The 17931-nt window shown below is 42.8% G+C and overlaps 1 protein-coding gene across 1 annotated transcript in view; it reads right to left on the reverse strand.

Moving 5' to 3' along the window:
- The window catches only part of dpp6a (dipeptidyl-peptidase 6a), a 130041-nt gene extending 122942 nt beyond the window's left edge, over window positions 1–7099 (reverse strand). The window contains exon 1 of the mRNA XM_028432828.1: window positions 6775–7099. Coding sequence (XP_028288629.1) covers window positions 6775–6945 — 171 coding nt within the window. The 5' untranslated portion in view covers window positions 6946–7099. The remainder of the gene's footprint in view (window positions 1–6774) is intronic.
- Window positions 7100–17931: the final 10832 nt, after the last annotated feature.

Consider the following 17931-nt stretch of genomic DNA (forward strand, 5'->3'; position numbering starts at 1 on the left):
GTGGTATTGATGAATAGCCATTTTCAGAGTTATCTGTAGCCTCTGTTTACTGAGCAGCACTCTATCGATTGCTGGAAAATACCAAGCGACGACCTCAGGACTAAGAAACAAACCAAATGTAAAAGTGTCAAAATCTGCACTTCTCCCTACTGCCTCCGGGGGCTTATTCCAGTAGTGAGTCATCCCTACATACCTCAGTGTTAACATGTCCATATTTACAGCAGAAGTAAACATGTTTACGGCCCGATGACAACAGGAAGTGAATGTAAACTTGACTCTAATTATTTACCTGTATTTGGATTAACCTAATTTGGGGGTCATCACAGACGGTCAGTTATAATAATAGACAGTCTATGGCTGAATCCAAAATCACCCCAATATGTGGAGCAGGGAGTGGGTAATTTCAGACACAGCTTGTATGTCTACCGTTATATGCATGTGACATACACAAACCTTACAAAGTCCAAGTAATTCTGCTACAGCTCCGGCAGACTGCTGTTACTTTCAATCAAATGTGCAGTGCTAACATTACACATATTATCTCAATAAAGGATCACAGAAATGTGTGGAAATAACATTATTGGCCAAAAAAACATGTTACATCTAGCTCACTTGACCATCTAGTTGTTCAAAGTGGTATTTATCTGAAGGCATGGTCCACAGCAGTCCACAGCTAGCTGGTTAGCATGCTGATTTCTGGAGATATTTATGCATTACAACACATAGTAGTCTTTGATTTTTTTTTTTATTAGAACCATAAATTGCTCCTTTAAAGTTAAACATTGGTCTGAAAAATGCTCTGACAAATTCAGAACAATTTTCATATATGCTTTCCTATACATAATACATACATGCACACACACCATAACTGTATATATAGTAACACTAACCCATTCAAAGCAACTCCTCGCTTCCATCTATTTATGCGACCCTTCCCCCATTTCTGCACACCATGATTGGTCCTGGATTGCCTGGATTTGGTCCACCTCCTCCTTTTCCCCATAATGTACAGCACCTGATTTAGTTAGCTCGGGCGTCCTGATGATAAATAAACCATACTGGCATTTTACACCCTGCTGGCTGCATAATTAATTACTGGGGAAAATGGTGCCCACGCGTATGTGTCATGTTTGATCAACACAAAGTGTTTGAGGATTTGTTGATTAAAGGTAAATGAGCTAAGATGAAGAGCTGGAGGTCAGAGGAAGGAGTACAACTGAAAAGTTCTTGGTGACAAGAGGAAATACAGTGATTACATGCACTGCTTTCTGATTGGACGAATCTTTGTTCTTGTTGTTTCCCTCGTCCCCGAATCTCTCACGTACACACTCCAGAGGCCAACCTGAATCGGTGTGTACATTGATGACTCTATCATTCAAGTGCCATTATTTATCACTCACTGACTATTTACTAATCAACACAAAATAAAGTAAAAACCCTTGTGAGCACGGTTACAGTAATCAGATTAGAGGGGCAGCACTTCATTACTCCAAACTAATTAAAAGCAATTCACTGGGAATGGAAACAGATGCATGTATTCACCTGAATACTGCGGGGCTAACATCAACCAGTCTGAACATTTAATTAACCACAGCGAAGAACACTGATGTCACAACTGAAGGCTGAAAATCTGAAGACCCAGATCCCTATAACACAAAGTGACACTGCTACTACAACCAACCAGGTGTGCTATTTCAAATGAAGAATGGTAGTTCCTTCGTACACTGGATTTTCACCTCAGACCTGTTTGCCATGGAAGGCCCTACCAGGAGCATGTTGCTCCAAACAAAAACCAATCCTCGGAGTAGCTGCCACGTCCTACAGGAGGAGCTAGAGGGAGTTGAAACCAAACAGTTTGGAGAGAAGATAGTTGGATGGATTGTTATTAATGTACAGTTAAAAACAACGTTTTCATAGATAATGCGACATCCGGTCACCAATTTCATTCAGTATGTGAGAAGTTAATTCTGCAGCCCAGCTCTGCAAGGTTCCAGTAAAGCACAACGCTTTTTTTCAGTGTTTCAAATAGACCACATTATCTTAGAGACAAATACGAGATCTCTCAAAGTGAGAGCTCTCCCCCACTGGCCTACACATGTTAGTGGATAAGACAAACATCCATCTTAAACCTAAAAGTAGTACTTAAATCATTTTTTTCACAGACATGCTTTATGGGTTGTTAGCTAGTTCTTATCACGCTCATCTGTGTTCAAGTAGTTGCTTTTTTCCATTTGTATTGAATTGATTAAAAGGAGGAAGTAACATTACAGTTTGCAAGAAGTTTGAGGGATGGGTGCACTCAGCACAAAGTGTGTGGAACAGCAACCATGCAGCTTCACCTCTCAAACTCTATTGTACAGGCTCAGGTTCCAAAATGGCTTGCTGGAAGATGGTGTCACTTTTGATGACTGAATGGGTAGAGGGGAAGCCTTGTTGTCCATTTTTAAATACAGTCTATGGTACAGAGACTATGCCATATAGTTTGTACTAACTGCAGTTATAAAAATAACATCTTGAATTTGTCGTCATGTTGAAATTTTTAAATTATACTGTTCTTTAGGGATGCAGAATGCTAGCAAAGTTATAGTTCTATTCTTTCATAATCATAGCTCTTACAGCGCCCTCTAAGTGAAGTGCAGCTAGTATTAGTACACAAAGAGGTGGACAACTCTTGGCTCGTGGATAGCTTTATGTATAGTGTGTAAGTCAAGTTAGCTTTATTGTCAAAACTGCTATATGTGCTGGACATATAGAGAATCGAAATTGCATTACTCTCAACTCCACAATGTGTAACTAAGAACTTAAGAATAAACAATAAATATAAGGTTTAAAAATAATGTGTATTCAAATGGGACTGTACTCTCTATTCAAAAAGCCATAGTGAGCCATCACTATGTTTTCTAGAAACATTAGAATTATAGACATGGTGCAATATGACAAAAAGAGGACTAGCCAATGAGAAAAAAAATCCTGTGACTTATATAGAGCTCCATCTGCTGACAAAGTAAGAAAAGAATATTAAAGCATGTTGTATAGTACTCTGCATATTCAGTGGTTTACATCATATAAACCCCAATCTGATATGGCCAGTTTATAAAAAAGGCTCAGCAGTCTCATAATCTATAGCCAGAATATAGCCTGGAAAAGGAAATGTGTGTGCATGTGTATTGTGTAGCGTTAGATTAATATATTTTCCCCTTTAATGCAAAGTGCAGGCACAGAGCTGTTAGAAGGCAGAACAAGTGTGTAAAAAAAGTGGAACTGCATGATTCACACTACACACAAACGCATCACGTTCACCTCTCTGTGTGCGAGAGGGCTGAATCCTAGCCTGATATCTCCAGAGCCTCGTTACAATAGTGCTGATCACAGCAGACGCATGAAACAGAGATGTTTACTCTTGAAATGGGGTCTGCAGAGGAAAAATGAAATCAGACTGCAGGGAAGCAGCTTTGAGTGAGAATGCATTTCAGCCTTTTTTGTCTTTTTGCAACTTTAAATGCCATTGGATGCACTGATGATTAACAAGGGACTGTGCTAACATTTGAGACCACCTTGCAGTTGAATGCCACCTTCAATCAATGTACACTGCTCAAAAAAAATAAAGGGAACACTACAATAACACCTCCTAGATCTCAATGAATGAAATACTCCAGTTGAAAATCTTCATTCATTACATAGTGGAATATGTCGAGAACAAACTAACATAAATATTATCAATGTAAATCAAAATTATTAACCCATAGAGGTCTGGATCTGGAACCATACTCAAAATGAAAGTGGAAAATCACATTACAGGCTGATCCAACTTGAGTGGAAATTCCTCAAGACAAGTCAGAATGAGGCTCAGTAGTGTGTGTGGCCTCCACGTGCCTGTATGACCTCCCTACAACGCCTGGGCATGCTCCTGATGAGGAGGTGGATGTTGTCCTGAGGGACCTCCTCCCAGACCTGGATTAAAGCATCAGTCCACTCCTTGACAGTCTGTGGTGCAACGTGGTGTTGGTGGATGGAAGCAGACATGATGTCCCAGATGTGCTGGATTGGTTTCAGGTCTGAGGAACAGGCAGGCCAGTCCATAGCATCAGTGCCTTCATCATGCACGAACTTCTGACACACTTCAGCCACATGAGGCCTAGCATTGTCATCATCAGAAGGAACCCAGAGCCCACTGCACCAGCATATGGTCTCACAATGGGTCTGAGGACCTCATGAGAACAGAGAAATGGTCTGTGGTCAGCACCTGCAGAACCTCTCCTTTATAGGGCTGTCTTGATAACTGCCTCATTTCCACCTGTTGTCTGTTCCATTTGCACAACAGCAGCTGAAACTGATTCACAATCAGTGTTGATCCTAACTGGACAGGCTGATTTCACAGAAGAGTGACTGACTTGGAGTTACACTGTGTTCTTTAAGTGTTCCCTTTATATTTGAGCAGTGGGATTCATGGCATTCATGGCATTATTTGTAAGAGGACTTTAATATCCTGTCACACAGTGAGTGACTGATCAGTATTTGAGGAATTATCCTCCCTTTAAACAGCCTTTTAAATCAAGTCATTATCACTCTCTTTTGGCACTGTGGGCTAAATCCTTCTCTGTCAATACATCCGATAGTGATCTCACTGTGAAATCCTCTCTGATGAGGATTCCGGGGCCGAAAAAGCAACTCATTACAATCTAAATTAAACATGTTTGTGGTTTTAACCAGAGCTTTCACTCCACATGTTTTCCGCATAAACTCTGGGCACATTTGTAATGATGTAAGCTATCTTACCTGCGATTGACGACAGGTTTGTGTCTATTTGTATACAAGGATGTGGCCATTATGTGAATTCTACAGGAGCTTGCAAGCTGCAGCTTAGCATAACTGCTCGTTGACGACAAATGACTGCAGCAATAGCCATGCATCTTCACTCCTTTCACTCTGAGTAAGATTGACAGAGAGGAGCTGTGTCAGGAGACAAAACACTGGATGAAGTTTTGAAGTGGCAGAGTGGGGCTGTGTTGGCTTCACCACAGGAAGTCTGAGTGAGTGGATGAGTCTTTTTATCCCGAAGGGCTTTAGTTCTCATTGGCACAGCGTGATATAAATGTCACCTCCAGCAGAAGCTCTCATTAAAGCCACACAGCTGGAGTGATGCCAAAGCCTGGACTGACATTAAAAACCAGTCAGAGGACGAGGATAAGACAGCGCATAGATACATGTGGAAGCAGCATCAGTGTGTCTTCGGCATGTAATGACTGCACACTCGCCCTGTATTCAGAACTCATCTCTGCCACCACTACCACCACTGCACAGTCAGGTTGATGAATATGGACTTTACATCAGTGTTTGTATTGATTTCAGATCATGTCAGGGTTCTCTCCACCAACAACCACTAAGACAAGACCACCAGTCAATAAATCCATCTCATGTTCTATTCATGCACACCTCAACTGCTGTTTTACCTCCTCCTGCTCCTACAACACACTTATACACAAGAAAAAGTCATAATAAAAAATAAAGCAGTGGAATTTGTTGAAATCAAATATCTTTTATCTCCTCCTCCATCTTTTTTCTTCTCTTGTGTATCTGCAAAGCACCAATCCTAGCAAATGCAACACCCAATCAATCAATGATCATTTTTATTGAACATAATATGAATGACCTTCTTTCAGTCTATTTTTATTATAAACATCCAGGCTAATGCTAGATCACTACTACTATGTATTACTGACCAAACAATGATTTATCAATAAATTATCATTATAGCAATGTAATGCTAACTCCTATAAGCCACTTCATGGCTGTTTGTGATGCAGAAGGCTAAACAAAGAGAGAAAACAGCTGTAACAATAAAAGTTAGTAAAACTAAAAAGTTTTTTTATACATATATATTTGGACAGTCTTACAGAATTTCAATACAGTCAATATATTTGAAGCAAAACACAACTTAGCCACTGATTTTCTGCTATCAGTATCACATACTGCTGGTTTGCGCTTCCTGCTGATGCCAGACTTTACAATAACACTTGCTTTCACACAACATAACACACAACTGTGTAATATATTGTATACAGGACATGTTTACCTTGCCTGATTTTCTTGTGTGCGCTAATAGCAACTTGAATGAAGTATTTCAGTTATTTTATTTATTTATAACTATGGATACTATTCTTCCACCTTCTTCTACTCTTAACACTGCAAAAACTGTCCTCGCTGTAGGATAAATATCAGAATAGCTTCTCTTACAGAGCCACAGATAATGTAATAAAAAATGATTTTTTTTAAAATGAGATGAGTTAAATGACATACAGTAAGTATGGTCACACAATGTTTTTCGGGTAAAAACAAAAAAATCAAAAAAGCTACTAAAGTGTTTCAGAACCTCGGACAGCGCCATGAAGCGGCTGTGACCCTGCTGGAATGAATGAAGACACACCTCCACAGTATAAATCACCATCAGTGAGCCACCACGTGATTCATGACAGCAGGATTTTGGATTGGAGCTGACAGCCATCACGATAAACACTCATCCTCACAGCAATTCCAAGGCATGTCAAAGAGCACAAGTACAAGTGACCGGACAGCGCCATGGAGCGCGCATCGCCTTTTCCGCAGACGTAACTGACGCGTCATATCATGTATTGACACATAAACTGACCAATTGAGAAGACGACAGACAAGTTTGACAACTTTAAAAAAATGGCATGAGCGCTACAATATATAACGTGTGCAGTAATGCTTCTATTGTCGGACAGTGTTTAGTAATGGCAGCAGGCTCTTTCTTACGTCCTCGTCCTCGCAGTGCCGCTGGTACTGATGCTGCAGCCGGGGTCGCTGGCTGTCCGTCGCCCGCTCTCCCTCCGCGCCTTGCCCGAGGAGATGGCTCGCCTCCGGAGGGTTGGGGAAGGTTTTGTTTGTGTTTATCTTTCCGGTGAATCTTTGGTACAGTGACGCCATGTCGATTCCAAACAACAAATAAATAAAGAACGACTTCAATCGATTAAAAAAATAATGAAATAAAGTTATAGCAGCTCAGTCAGGCCTGATAAATAAATAAAAATAAGAGTCACTCCCGCTCTGTGTTGAGGATTCACAACACGCACTTTCAGCCTTGCCGGTCGAGTCTCTCTGATCCTGCAGTGACACACTTTCCCAACTTGGTGCATAAAAAAAAACAAAAGCGACTGTGCGTAACAGGAGACCCAAAAAAACACAGCTCCGGACTGGACGCAGGCAGAGGGCAGCCTCTGCTGTCTGACACCCGGCGCCTCACTCCGTGCTATGAGAAAAAGAACAAAAAGTAACCGCCGTGAGACGTTCAGGGACAGGAGGTCATCTGCTGTGCCAAACATTAACAAATCAGAGGTCTGCGGTGGCAACTTATCATGACTTAGCACACACAGAGTGGTGCTCTATGAGTTTCTTTGCTGTGTTGCGTTAGGGCTGTGGATGAGGCCATGTAGAGAGCAAGAGTGCCCCCATGTGGAGAAGAAGAGCGTTCTAATCTAGATCAGAAGAATAAAGAGATTAATCTGTCTGACATCACTGACATGTTCATATGTATTCATGCCATGTTTTATCTGAAAGACAAGTTCATATAAACACAGTTTCCACTTTACAGTTTGGTTAAAAACTATTTTCAACTGCCTTTAATAACTTTTTTTAACCTGCACGTGACAATAATGATAAATCTGACACTTATTTCCTTGATTATTTAGGTATTTTGGTGTGAAAAACACAAAGTCCAAAACGTAAAAATATGTACATTATTATCAGATATAGAACAATGTTAAATACTCATATCTGAGAAGTTATAGCAGATGGATTAAATCAAAAATGACTAAAATAAATCCTAAAATAATAAAAGAAGATTGTAGTGCAGCTGCAGATTAATAATTTGCTGAATGGATAAATCCCTACATATGAGTTTAAAACCGTATTTAAAATGTTATTATTATCCTTTATAATACTTCTAAGTCCAAGGGGACCTCATCTAAAAGTTGTTCTTTATTCTAAGCCTAACTCCTAAAAATAGTCCTGTCATTATCAGAGAATACAAGGACAAAAGCTCTAAATCCTTATGTCTGAGAAGCTATGTCCAGCAGTATTGACAATAAAGCTGACTGATGCGAGGCCTAAACCTCAAAACAGTTACTCTACTTGTAGATATAACAAAGAAAAGCATTAAATTCCCATATCCTATATAAATAGCAGCTTGAAAATGTGACTAAAATTTTAATAGAAAGTAGCAAATGTATCTTTTTTTAAATGTATTGATTAATAAAGTGAAAGAGTATCTTTGTGTGTGTTAAAAAAGAAGAAGAAAACAGACCTTAAATCACAACCAAATCTGTCTCCCAGCATCCTGACTCTACACCGCTCATCCTGGTTTATCTGCAGCCCTGACTTTGCACAAAACAGACCCACAATCTGCCACTGTCTGATTTCATTTCTCGTGTCCTCACAGGATGCAGAACAGCTCCCCCTGCTTGCACCCAACACACCGAGCATGCTGGGATATCTGCTTTAACAGATCAGAACAACTCGTCATCAACCCACATACACATCGCAAGTTCCAGGAGTAGACAACAACAACTCTGGGAGACTACTAACACACACACACAGTACGGACTCCTGCTGTGCTCTACATTTTACCATTGATTTCCAAGAAAGCTTTCTTAGCAGATAAAAATGCTTCTATGTATTTCCATTTTCCTCTCACATTTTTAGGCTCTGATGAGATTAAGAAGAAAAAAAATGCAAAGAGTCATCAAATCAGAGGAAATCCTGTGGGCACTGATGCAGCAAGTTTTAAGGTGGACCTTGATCTTATACACAGAATATTTCCAGGCCTCCTTGTTGGTGGATGCAGCAGACCGAGATGTACGTTTGGTCAGCAGAGGGCAGACCTGCCTGGTTTTTAATTCTTAATCTGTGGGGAAAAAAAGGACGGGCTGATTCAGAGACTTTAAGATGAGGCAGGAGTAAAACAAACACTTTTTTTTACTGTTACATTTATCACTGATTTGTTTTGCATGAAGTTTTTATGTTCTCTGTGTCGAACCCTCAATTTCAAAATCTGTTGATAACCAGTGATGTCACTAGTTCTTGAAGTCTCTGGGTATCCAGGAATCATGTTCTAGATCAGACCTGGTCAAAGCACGACCCGCGGGCCACACCCGACCCACTGCATCTTTAATGCGGCCTGCGGACTGTGCACACAGTATTAAACGAAGGCAGCAAAAGTCAGCTGTTGAGCACGGCATTACTGTCTTTCAAACCCTCCTTGTCTCTTCTCTGAAATGTACGGTAAAGCACACAGAAACTCTCTGGCGCATTCAGATGTTACACATATTTAATCGTCATCTGCTCTTAAAAACCACAGATCTTGCCCGACTTTCAGAACTCTGGGATTTGCTACTTTAACTTTTACTTTAATTCTAATGGTTTTCTTCTGTAAAAATATCTTCACATCATCTGTGCTGCTCTGCACTGTGTGTGTGTTTCAACATACAACCAGCACACACTCAGAGTAGACATGGACACACACAGAGAGGACAGAAGAGTAGTTCATCACATCACAATGATACAAATGTAACAGGAGCATATTTATAAAGGTAGATACTGTGCCAGTGGTCTCCAATTTATATGATTATTTATGAAAAAATTGGCCCTTTGCTTTTCTTATGGAAGTTTATGTGGCCCTCGCAAAAAAATAATTGCCCACCCCTGTTCTAGATGCTGCACGCCTATTGCAAACTAACAATTCAAAACAGCATATTGTAATGATACTGCAGAGGGTTTTATAGATGAGCACACTTTTGTAGTCCCCTTGTGTCATGAACATAGACTGTATATAATGATGGATGACAAAAAGTAAAACAAAAAACATCTTGAGCTCCCTCTGGTGGCTGGCTGCAGTATAAATCATAAACCCAGCGCCCCTCCATGTTAATAGATGAGGCATGGCAAGCTACCCAAAATGCTGGTTCAGTGCAATGACAATGGTCCAAGGCACGTCGTCCATGTTTTACATGCAGTCTATGGAGGCACAGAACGGGCAAGAATAACCATGGCAACACTTGGCTTTGTGTAGAACTAACTGCTTTAATTTAATCTATAAACACAACTGAACCAACACATGCAATTATTTTACTCTATACTGATGATCGGGCTGCTACCAATTGAACACTCACAACAGCCAATTGGAGCAAGTAAGTGGAAAGTACCACCAATGGGACCAATTGTGTTTGTTCACAGCTCAAAATCACAACAATGAAACACAATACAACCAGAGCCAAGTAGAATACACACACGCTCCAGAACAGCCAGCTGATGACAAAAAGCACATTTCTGTCGGCTTCATGTCTGTACTGTACAATGGCAATGACAATGGCAAATACAATGAAATTCTTACTACAAATAGGAGGTGTGTGGAACATTTGTTGTGTGCGTTCAAAGGATTGTAATGTTAAAAATTAGTTGAAATTGTAAGTCTGTGGTATCCTATGATGTTAATTTGCTTAATATTAGAGATAAGAGAGATGATCTCCAAGATCCCCCAAATAAACTGGTCCAGCCAGATTGAAGGGGACACATGACCACTGATGGAGTAATGTCACTTTTTATGTTTGGCCAACAAATTAATCACATCCTCACACAATGATCAGGTTTTACCAAGCGGCGACCTCTGGGAATTGAAGCCCATGTGGAAGTGTCAGAACTTGTAGTTCACTCTGCAACCACTGGGGGCTGGCTCCAGAAGCGAGTCCTTTCCCATAGCAAAAATAAACATGTTTACAGCCTGGTACAAAAAAACATTCTGGTCTCAAATGATAATTGACTCTTCTAGTGTCAATTGTACGGGAGGTGAATTTTTTTATAACACTTGTTTTAATTATAGCCAGACTTAAAATTGTGCATAATTATGAGCATTACCGCTTTAAGTGACAGGCAGTTGCCATATCACAGCGCAAGTTTCCTGCTTCCACGATCGTCCGACCTCCTCAACTCCACTTGTGCTCCCCCTCTATGTCCGTATTTGGAGTTTTGGCGGACTGTGAAGCTGCCAACATGGCGGCGGTCAGGGTGTCCCTGGAGCCTCCCACTGAGCCTCAGAACAGCTCTTTAGAAACAAGTGGGTGACGTCACGGAAGCTCTGTCCATAGTTTTTACTGTTAATGGGTTTTACCCAGCCCAGTAATGACAGACTGTCTTATTTTGGGCAGGACCATATGATCATTGGGCTGCACATGTAGTAAGGTCAAGATGTACAGTACAAACACCACAGTAATAACAACAATAATCCATTCCTTAGTACCAACTGCACACACTGCGCAATCCATAAAAAGTGGTGAATTTTCCTTTAATGCTTCCATAACAAACTCAATTAGAAACAGCGTTAACAACTCTATTTCCACATATTTGTTTTTAAGTATAATATCGATGCAAATTTGCCTGCATGCAAAAATTATAAGCACCCTACTGAGTTCACATTTACCAGTGTATCCAATCCTGTCAGCCACCACCCCGTGATTTATGATGGATAGTTTCTCATTTAATGCTGCTGTGAGAGAGCTGCACTTATCAGGCCGATATGTCTCTCTCTCTCTCTCTCTCTCTCTCTACCCGAACTGGAACTCCTTATGAAAGGGCTGCAGTCTCTAAATCCTTTTTCCTCCATCATAAAAATGAAGGTGATGCAGAAGCAGCTGTCCGCAGTATTTTAAACAAAAAAAAAACAGTCGGTGCCAGCGCATCTCAAGTTGCACAACTGCCAGACAGCAATTAATGTGTGCCAAGAGGAGGTGGTCCATCATCCTGACAAGCTTTAAGTAACATGAATTAAACAAGAGGATCAATATATTTGATGCTGGAAGAGGAAGTGTCTAAAAGTTTAAAAAGGTCACAATTTCAAGGGAATGTTCACCCATATAATATGTAGCCCTAAAAAGGTGCAGTGTGGGACTGCGCTCTGTGAGCAGCAATTAAAGATGGTGACAGGTTGTACATTACGTTGCTCCAGAAAAGAGGGAAAAAAATGACAATTCTACATGACACTAGCTAGTTAGCTGTTAACAAGCTTGCTAGTTCTCTAAGATTACACAACAACTGCAACACCAGGGTGTGGGTGAGCTAGTAATTAGTAAATGAAGCTATTATATGTCCTATCAGAGTCATGAGTGCAATTTCACTGCCAGCAGGGGGAGACAAAGCTTTAAGTAGCTTTAAGTTTGATAAACACAATACTAAAAGACTTAGTGGGAATACTCTCTCTTTACAACAAAACTAGTACATTTTTAATGCATAAAAGATTCTACGGTGGTCCTGAAGGTCAAAACAACCTTTCACAAAACACAACATTTCACAAAGCAAAACGACAAATGGTGATGGACTGTACAACAGCAATGGTGGAGCCTCTAGTGGAAAACTTTGAAAGTGTCCTAAAAAATTCAAGGGGCTAATGCTATATGCTGATTCTGAATACTGCGCGACTATTAGTCGCACCAGCAGGCCAGCGTAAATCACTACGTTTTTAGCATAATTCCTCCTAACTTAGTGGTGTGGCTGCAGGGCATTGAGAGTGAGACACACGCATTTCAACAAGTCCGCACTGCACAGAAATTCCTATAAACATCCTGTAAATAAGTAAAAGGCAGACTACTGTGTGGTATAGCTGTCTGGAATTCACGACCTTTCAGCCTATCGGCTCAGCTGCAAACACACCATGAAAGTTCCATTAATGTGCGCGCCACCTATTCTTGGAATGCAAAGTGTGGACAAGTTGGAGGTGGAAGAGAACCGTCAGGAGAGGGACAGAACAGCACCTGAGTATAACTCGCAAAAAAGGATGAAAAAAGTGCGACTTATAGTCCGGAAAATACGGTAATACTTATCTTTCACACCAAAGACAAATTGCTGTTGTCCTGAAAGATCTAAGTGACTCTAGGTTTACAGCATTAAACCTAAATCATGTGCATTCATAAATGTATGGAAGGACACACACTTTAAATAAAAATAAAGAAAGAAATTAACTTCAATCAAAACGAGTCATATGGTGTTGATTCCCTGATTAACTCACACATATGGCGCTCGTTATAATGAGCCCAGCTGGTAAATGTGAAACAGAGGAGAGAGGTAAGAAAAATAACTTTTCCAACTCTTACATATGAGGTAAAAGACAAGTCTAACCTTGTCAAAAAAGAGGAGAAAATCCCCCTCCCCTGTTGAAGTAGACATTCTCTACGGGAGCAAAAAGGTTCAGGTGGAGGCTGAGAAAGGAGCAAGAAATCATGAATTTATACGGCGCTGTCACATTTCTCTGTTGCAGTCCATTTCTCAGTGAGAATGCTGTCATAAAAGCTTCAATCCCAAGCTTCACACAGGGAGGATCAATCCGCCCATAACTCTGAGATATTTGGCTCTGTTGGACCTCTGCTGCTTCACGATGAGAGAACCCAATTTGTGACACACACACACACACAGACGTCTGTCCCTAAGTATCACCGAGATGTCGCAGCCGGCGGTTTAAAATGTGGTAGGGTGTAAAGTCTGATTGATTTAAAGGCAAGTTCAGTTTCAGGGTTCCGTGTGAGTGTGTGTGTGTTTGGGGCCGCTGGCTAGAAGCTTGTTTTGAATGACAGGGGGAGATTGAAGGTGCTGGAGCCTGACGCCATTGGACTTAAAATTAAATGGGCAAATTACTAGGTGCTGTCACTTTGCCGCCACGAAAACACAACACCAATCCAAGCAAACACCTTTCTCTGATCGACACCCTCGTCCGTTCGACCAGAAGAAACAAAATCTCAGACAAGACAAATAAGAAGACGAAGGAGCCAGGGGAGGGAGAGGGAGAGGGGACGGGCAGGGGGGAGGAGGGGTTGAAGTTTTGACCAGTGGAATTTTGCTCATTCTGCAGTTTTATTTTGTGTGTGTATATCAACTGTGGAATTCAGCAGCGAAGTGACATGAAGCATGGCAAATTGAGTCGAAATCCTATTTGAAATGGACAAGATAAAGTCCCCGGGAAATTCAGAGGGACGGCATGAGTGGGGGGGGAGGAAGGGCTGAAAGTGTGTATGTGTGTTGAAGAAGTGGGTGAGGGTGGAGTGGGGGAGACAGAAAAGGAGCCAGGAGTCATGAGCGGGCACGAAGCCATAACGATGGCTGAAAACATCCAGCACATATAAAGTGTAAGAGGCACAAAGGTAATTTGCAGATGCAATGCTGGGAGGAAAGAAAAAGAAAAAACAGCATTTCAGTTATCTCATGCTTCCTCTGTTGACTTGGATCCTATTTCCCAGACAGGGCCAGCAGAATAATTTCACGTATGGTGGAGACGGTGGTCCAAGTGAAAAAGAAAAAAAAAGAAAGAAAAAAAAAGAAAAAAAGAGGGTGTTTTCTGAGATTTGTCATTTTGGCGGCTCAGCAATAACCCAACAAAGTCGGTAGCAGCGCCTGAAAAAGGAGCTGGAAACGACAGAGCTGCTGTGTGAGGCTGATAAATGTTCAGGGGGGACTGTTTGTTCACGGAAATGCCGTAAATCAGAGCCACAAATCTAAACAATAGACTGCAATTAAATAATTATATCTTCAACCATTAACACACAGCTTGTTTTTAGCCCCTCTTGAAAGTGCAAAGATGCTTCAGAATCAGAATCAGAATCAGAATCATGTTTATTGCCATGTAAGTGAAGGGGGTTCACATTACTAGGAATTTGCCTTAGTGATTGGTGCATACAAAGAACATATAACAATTAACATGCAATAAGATAAAAAGTAAGATAAAATTAAGTTAATAAACTAAAGTAAGGCTAAATTTACATGACAGACATGGCGTAACAGACATACAATGAACAGAACATAAAATACTGTGCAGATGAAATGGTAAACATAGACCCTTATATGATCGAATGGAACAGTGTAATAATGTAGTAATGTAACAGGTACCACATGGGTCGGTGAGGTGGTACTCGTGTGCAAGTAGTGCAAGATGGAGTAAACAGTGCAAATAGTCGTCATTGTGCAGTGACTATACTAAAGTGACCTTCTGAAGACAGTGCAGAGCAGTGCATTAATTACAGTTTAACAGTCCAACAGCAGAGGGGAAGAAGCTGTTCTTGTGGCGTGAGGTTCTGGTCCGAATGGACCGTAACCTCCTGCCTGAGGGGAGTGGCTCAAAGAGTCCGTGTCCAGGGTGAGAAGGGTCAGCTGTGATCCGACCTGCACGCCTCAGAGTCCTGGAGACGTACAGGTCCTCGATAGATGGCAGGCTGCAGCCGATCACCTTCTCAGCAGAGCGCACAACATGCTGCAGTCTGTGCCTGTCCCTGGCAGTGGCCCCAGCGTACCACACTGTGATGGAGGAGGTGAGGATGGACTCAATGATGGCCGTGTAGAACTGAACCATCATCCTGGCTGGCACCTTGAGTTTCCTCAGCTGCCGCAGGAAGTACATCCTCTGCTGGGCCTTTTTGATGAGGGAGCTGATGGTGAGCTCCCACTTGAGGTCCTGGGTGATGGTGGTACCCAGGAAGCGGAAAGAGTCCACTGTGGAGATGGAGGTGTCTGTCAGGGTGAGGGGGGGTGATGGAGCTGGCACTTTCCGAAAGTCTACTGTCATCTCCACTGTCTTCTGGGCATTCAGCTCCAGGTTGTTGTCAGCACACCAGGACACCAGACGGTCCACCTCCATCCTGTAGGCAGACTCATCCCCATCTGAGATGAGTCCAATGAGGGTGGTGTCGTCAGCAAACTTAATCAGCTTGACAGTCTGGTGGCTGGAGGTGCAGCAGTTGGTGTACAGGGAGAAGAGCAGAGGGGAAAGTACACAGCCTTGGGGGGTACCGGTGCTGATGGTCCTTGTTTCCGAGACATTCGTCCCCAGCCTCACATGCTGTCTCCTGTCTGTCAGGAAGTCAGTGATCCACCGGCAGATGGAGTCTGGAACATGCAGCAGGGACAGCTTGTCTTGGAGGAGAGCTGGGCTGATTGTGTTGAAAGCAGAGCTGAAGTCCACAAACAGGATCCTAGCATAGGTTCCCGGGGAGTCCAGATGCTGCAGGATGTAGTGAAGGGCCAGGTTGACAGCATCGTCTACAGATCTGTTAGCTCTGTAGGCGAACTGCAGGGGGTCCAGGAGGGGGGCTGTGATGGTCTTGAGGTGGGACAGTACCAGGCGCTCAAAGGACTTCATGACTACAGACGTCAGTGCCACAGGTCTGTAGTCATTAAGACCAGTGATCCTTGGTTTCTTGGGAACTGGAACAATGGTGGAGGATTTGAAGCAGGCTGGCACATGGCATGACTCCAGAGAGGTGTTAAAGATGTCTGTGAGCACTGGAGTCAGCTCATCTGCACAGTGTCTTAGGGAGGAGGGGGACACACCATCAGGTCCAGGAGCCTTGCGGGGGTTCAGTCTCCTGAACAGCCAGTTAACATCCTCCTCCAGGATTGAGAGGGCAGCTGAGGGGGAGGAGGAGGGGGGCAAGGAGGACTCTGATGGGGTATCTTTGATGTGGATGTCCGTGTTGATGGGGTGTGGAGAGGTGTGTGGAGAGGTGTCAGGGCTGGCTGATAGTCCATCAAAGTGGCAGTAGAACTCGTTCAGACTGTTGGCTAATTGCAGGTCGTCAGCTGAGTGGGGGGCTTTGGGCTTGTAGTTGGTGATCTGCCTCAGTCCTTTCCACACAGAGGCAGAGTCGTTAGCAGAGAACTGCTGCTGGATTTTCTCAGAGGACAGTGATTTAGCACTTCTCACCTCCTTGCTAAACCTGTACTTGGCCTGTTTGTAGCAGTCTCTGTCCCCACTTCTGAAAGCAGCCTCCTTCTCTAGCCTCAGCTGTCTGAGTTTAGCTGTGAACCAGGGTTTGTCATTGTTATAACTCACCCTGGTGCGTGTTGGCACAATACTGTCCTCACAGTACTGTATATATGACGTCACAGTGTCTGTATACTCATCAAGACTATCAGTGGCAGCCCTGAACACCTCCCAGTCCGTTGTCTCAAAACAGGAGCGAAGCTCCTCCACAGCCTGGCTGGTCCACTTTTTAGATGTCCTCACCACAGGTTTGGAGAGCTTCAGCCTCTGTCTGTACGCAGGAATCAGATGGACCATCACGTGGTCAGATAGTCCAAGAGCAGCACGGGGCACTGCGCGATATGCCTCGCTTATTGTGGTGTAACAGTGATCCAGTGTGTTCTCCTCTCTGGTCGGGCATTTGATCAGCTGTTTGTACTTCGGGAGTTCTTTGCTCAGGTTTCCTTTATTAAAGTCACCAAGGACAATAATTAAGGAGTCCGGGTATGTTTGCTCCAAACACAGGATCTGATCCGCGAGTGCACGCTGAGCCTCGTGCACGTCCGCACCGGGAGAGATGTAAACAGCGGCCAGAATGAATGAAGCAAACTCACGTGGAGAGTAAAATGGCTTACAGTGAATGAATAAGTATTCCAGAGCAGGAGAGCAGTGCTGGGAGATCACAGTCACATCAGTACACCAACCACTGTTGATATAGAAACAGACACCTCCACCTTTGGTTTTACCGGAGAGTTCCCTGTGGCGATCCGCTCGGAGGAGTTGGAATCCCTCCAGCTGCAGCGCGCAGTCCGGTATCTGTTCACCTCGTGTTCGTCTCCGTGAAGCACAACACACAAGATGAAGAAAAGTCCCTGTTCCTTCCCATCAACAGTGTCAGCTCGTCCATTTTGTTGCTAAGTGAGCGGACGTTAGAGAGAAAAATCCCAGGTAACGGTGTGCGCGTCCCACGTCTCCGGAGGCGCACCAGCGCACCAGCTCTCTTCCCTCTGCGCCGGCGTCTCACCTTTTTAACTAAAACGTGTAGTAAATCGGCAGCAGATGCTAAAAAAACTGGTGATAAGTCCGCAGGTATGGTAAATCTGATGTTCATGAGCTCTTCTCTGGTGTAAGAGCATGCAGACACA

This window comes from Parambassis ranga, chromosome 20 (assembly GCF_900634625.1).
Source record: "Parambassis ranga chromosome 20, fParRan2.1, whole genome shotgun sequence".
NCBI lineage: Eukaryota > Metazoa > Chordata > Actinopteri > Ambassidae > Parambassis > Parambassis ranga.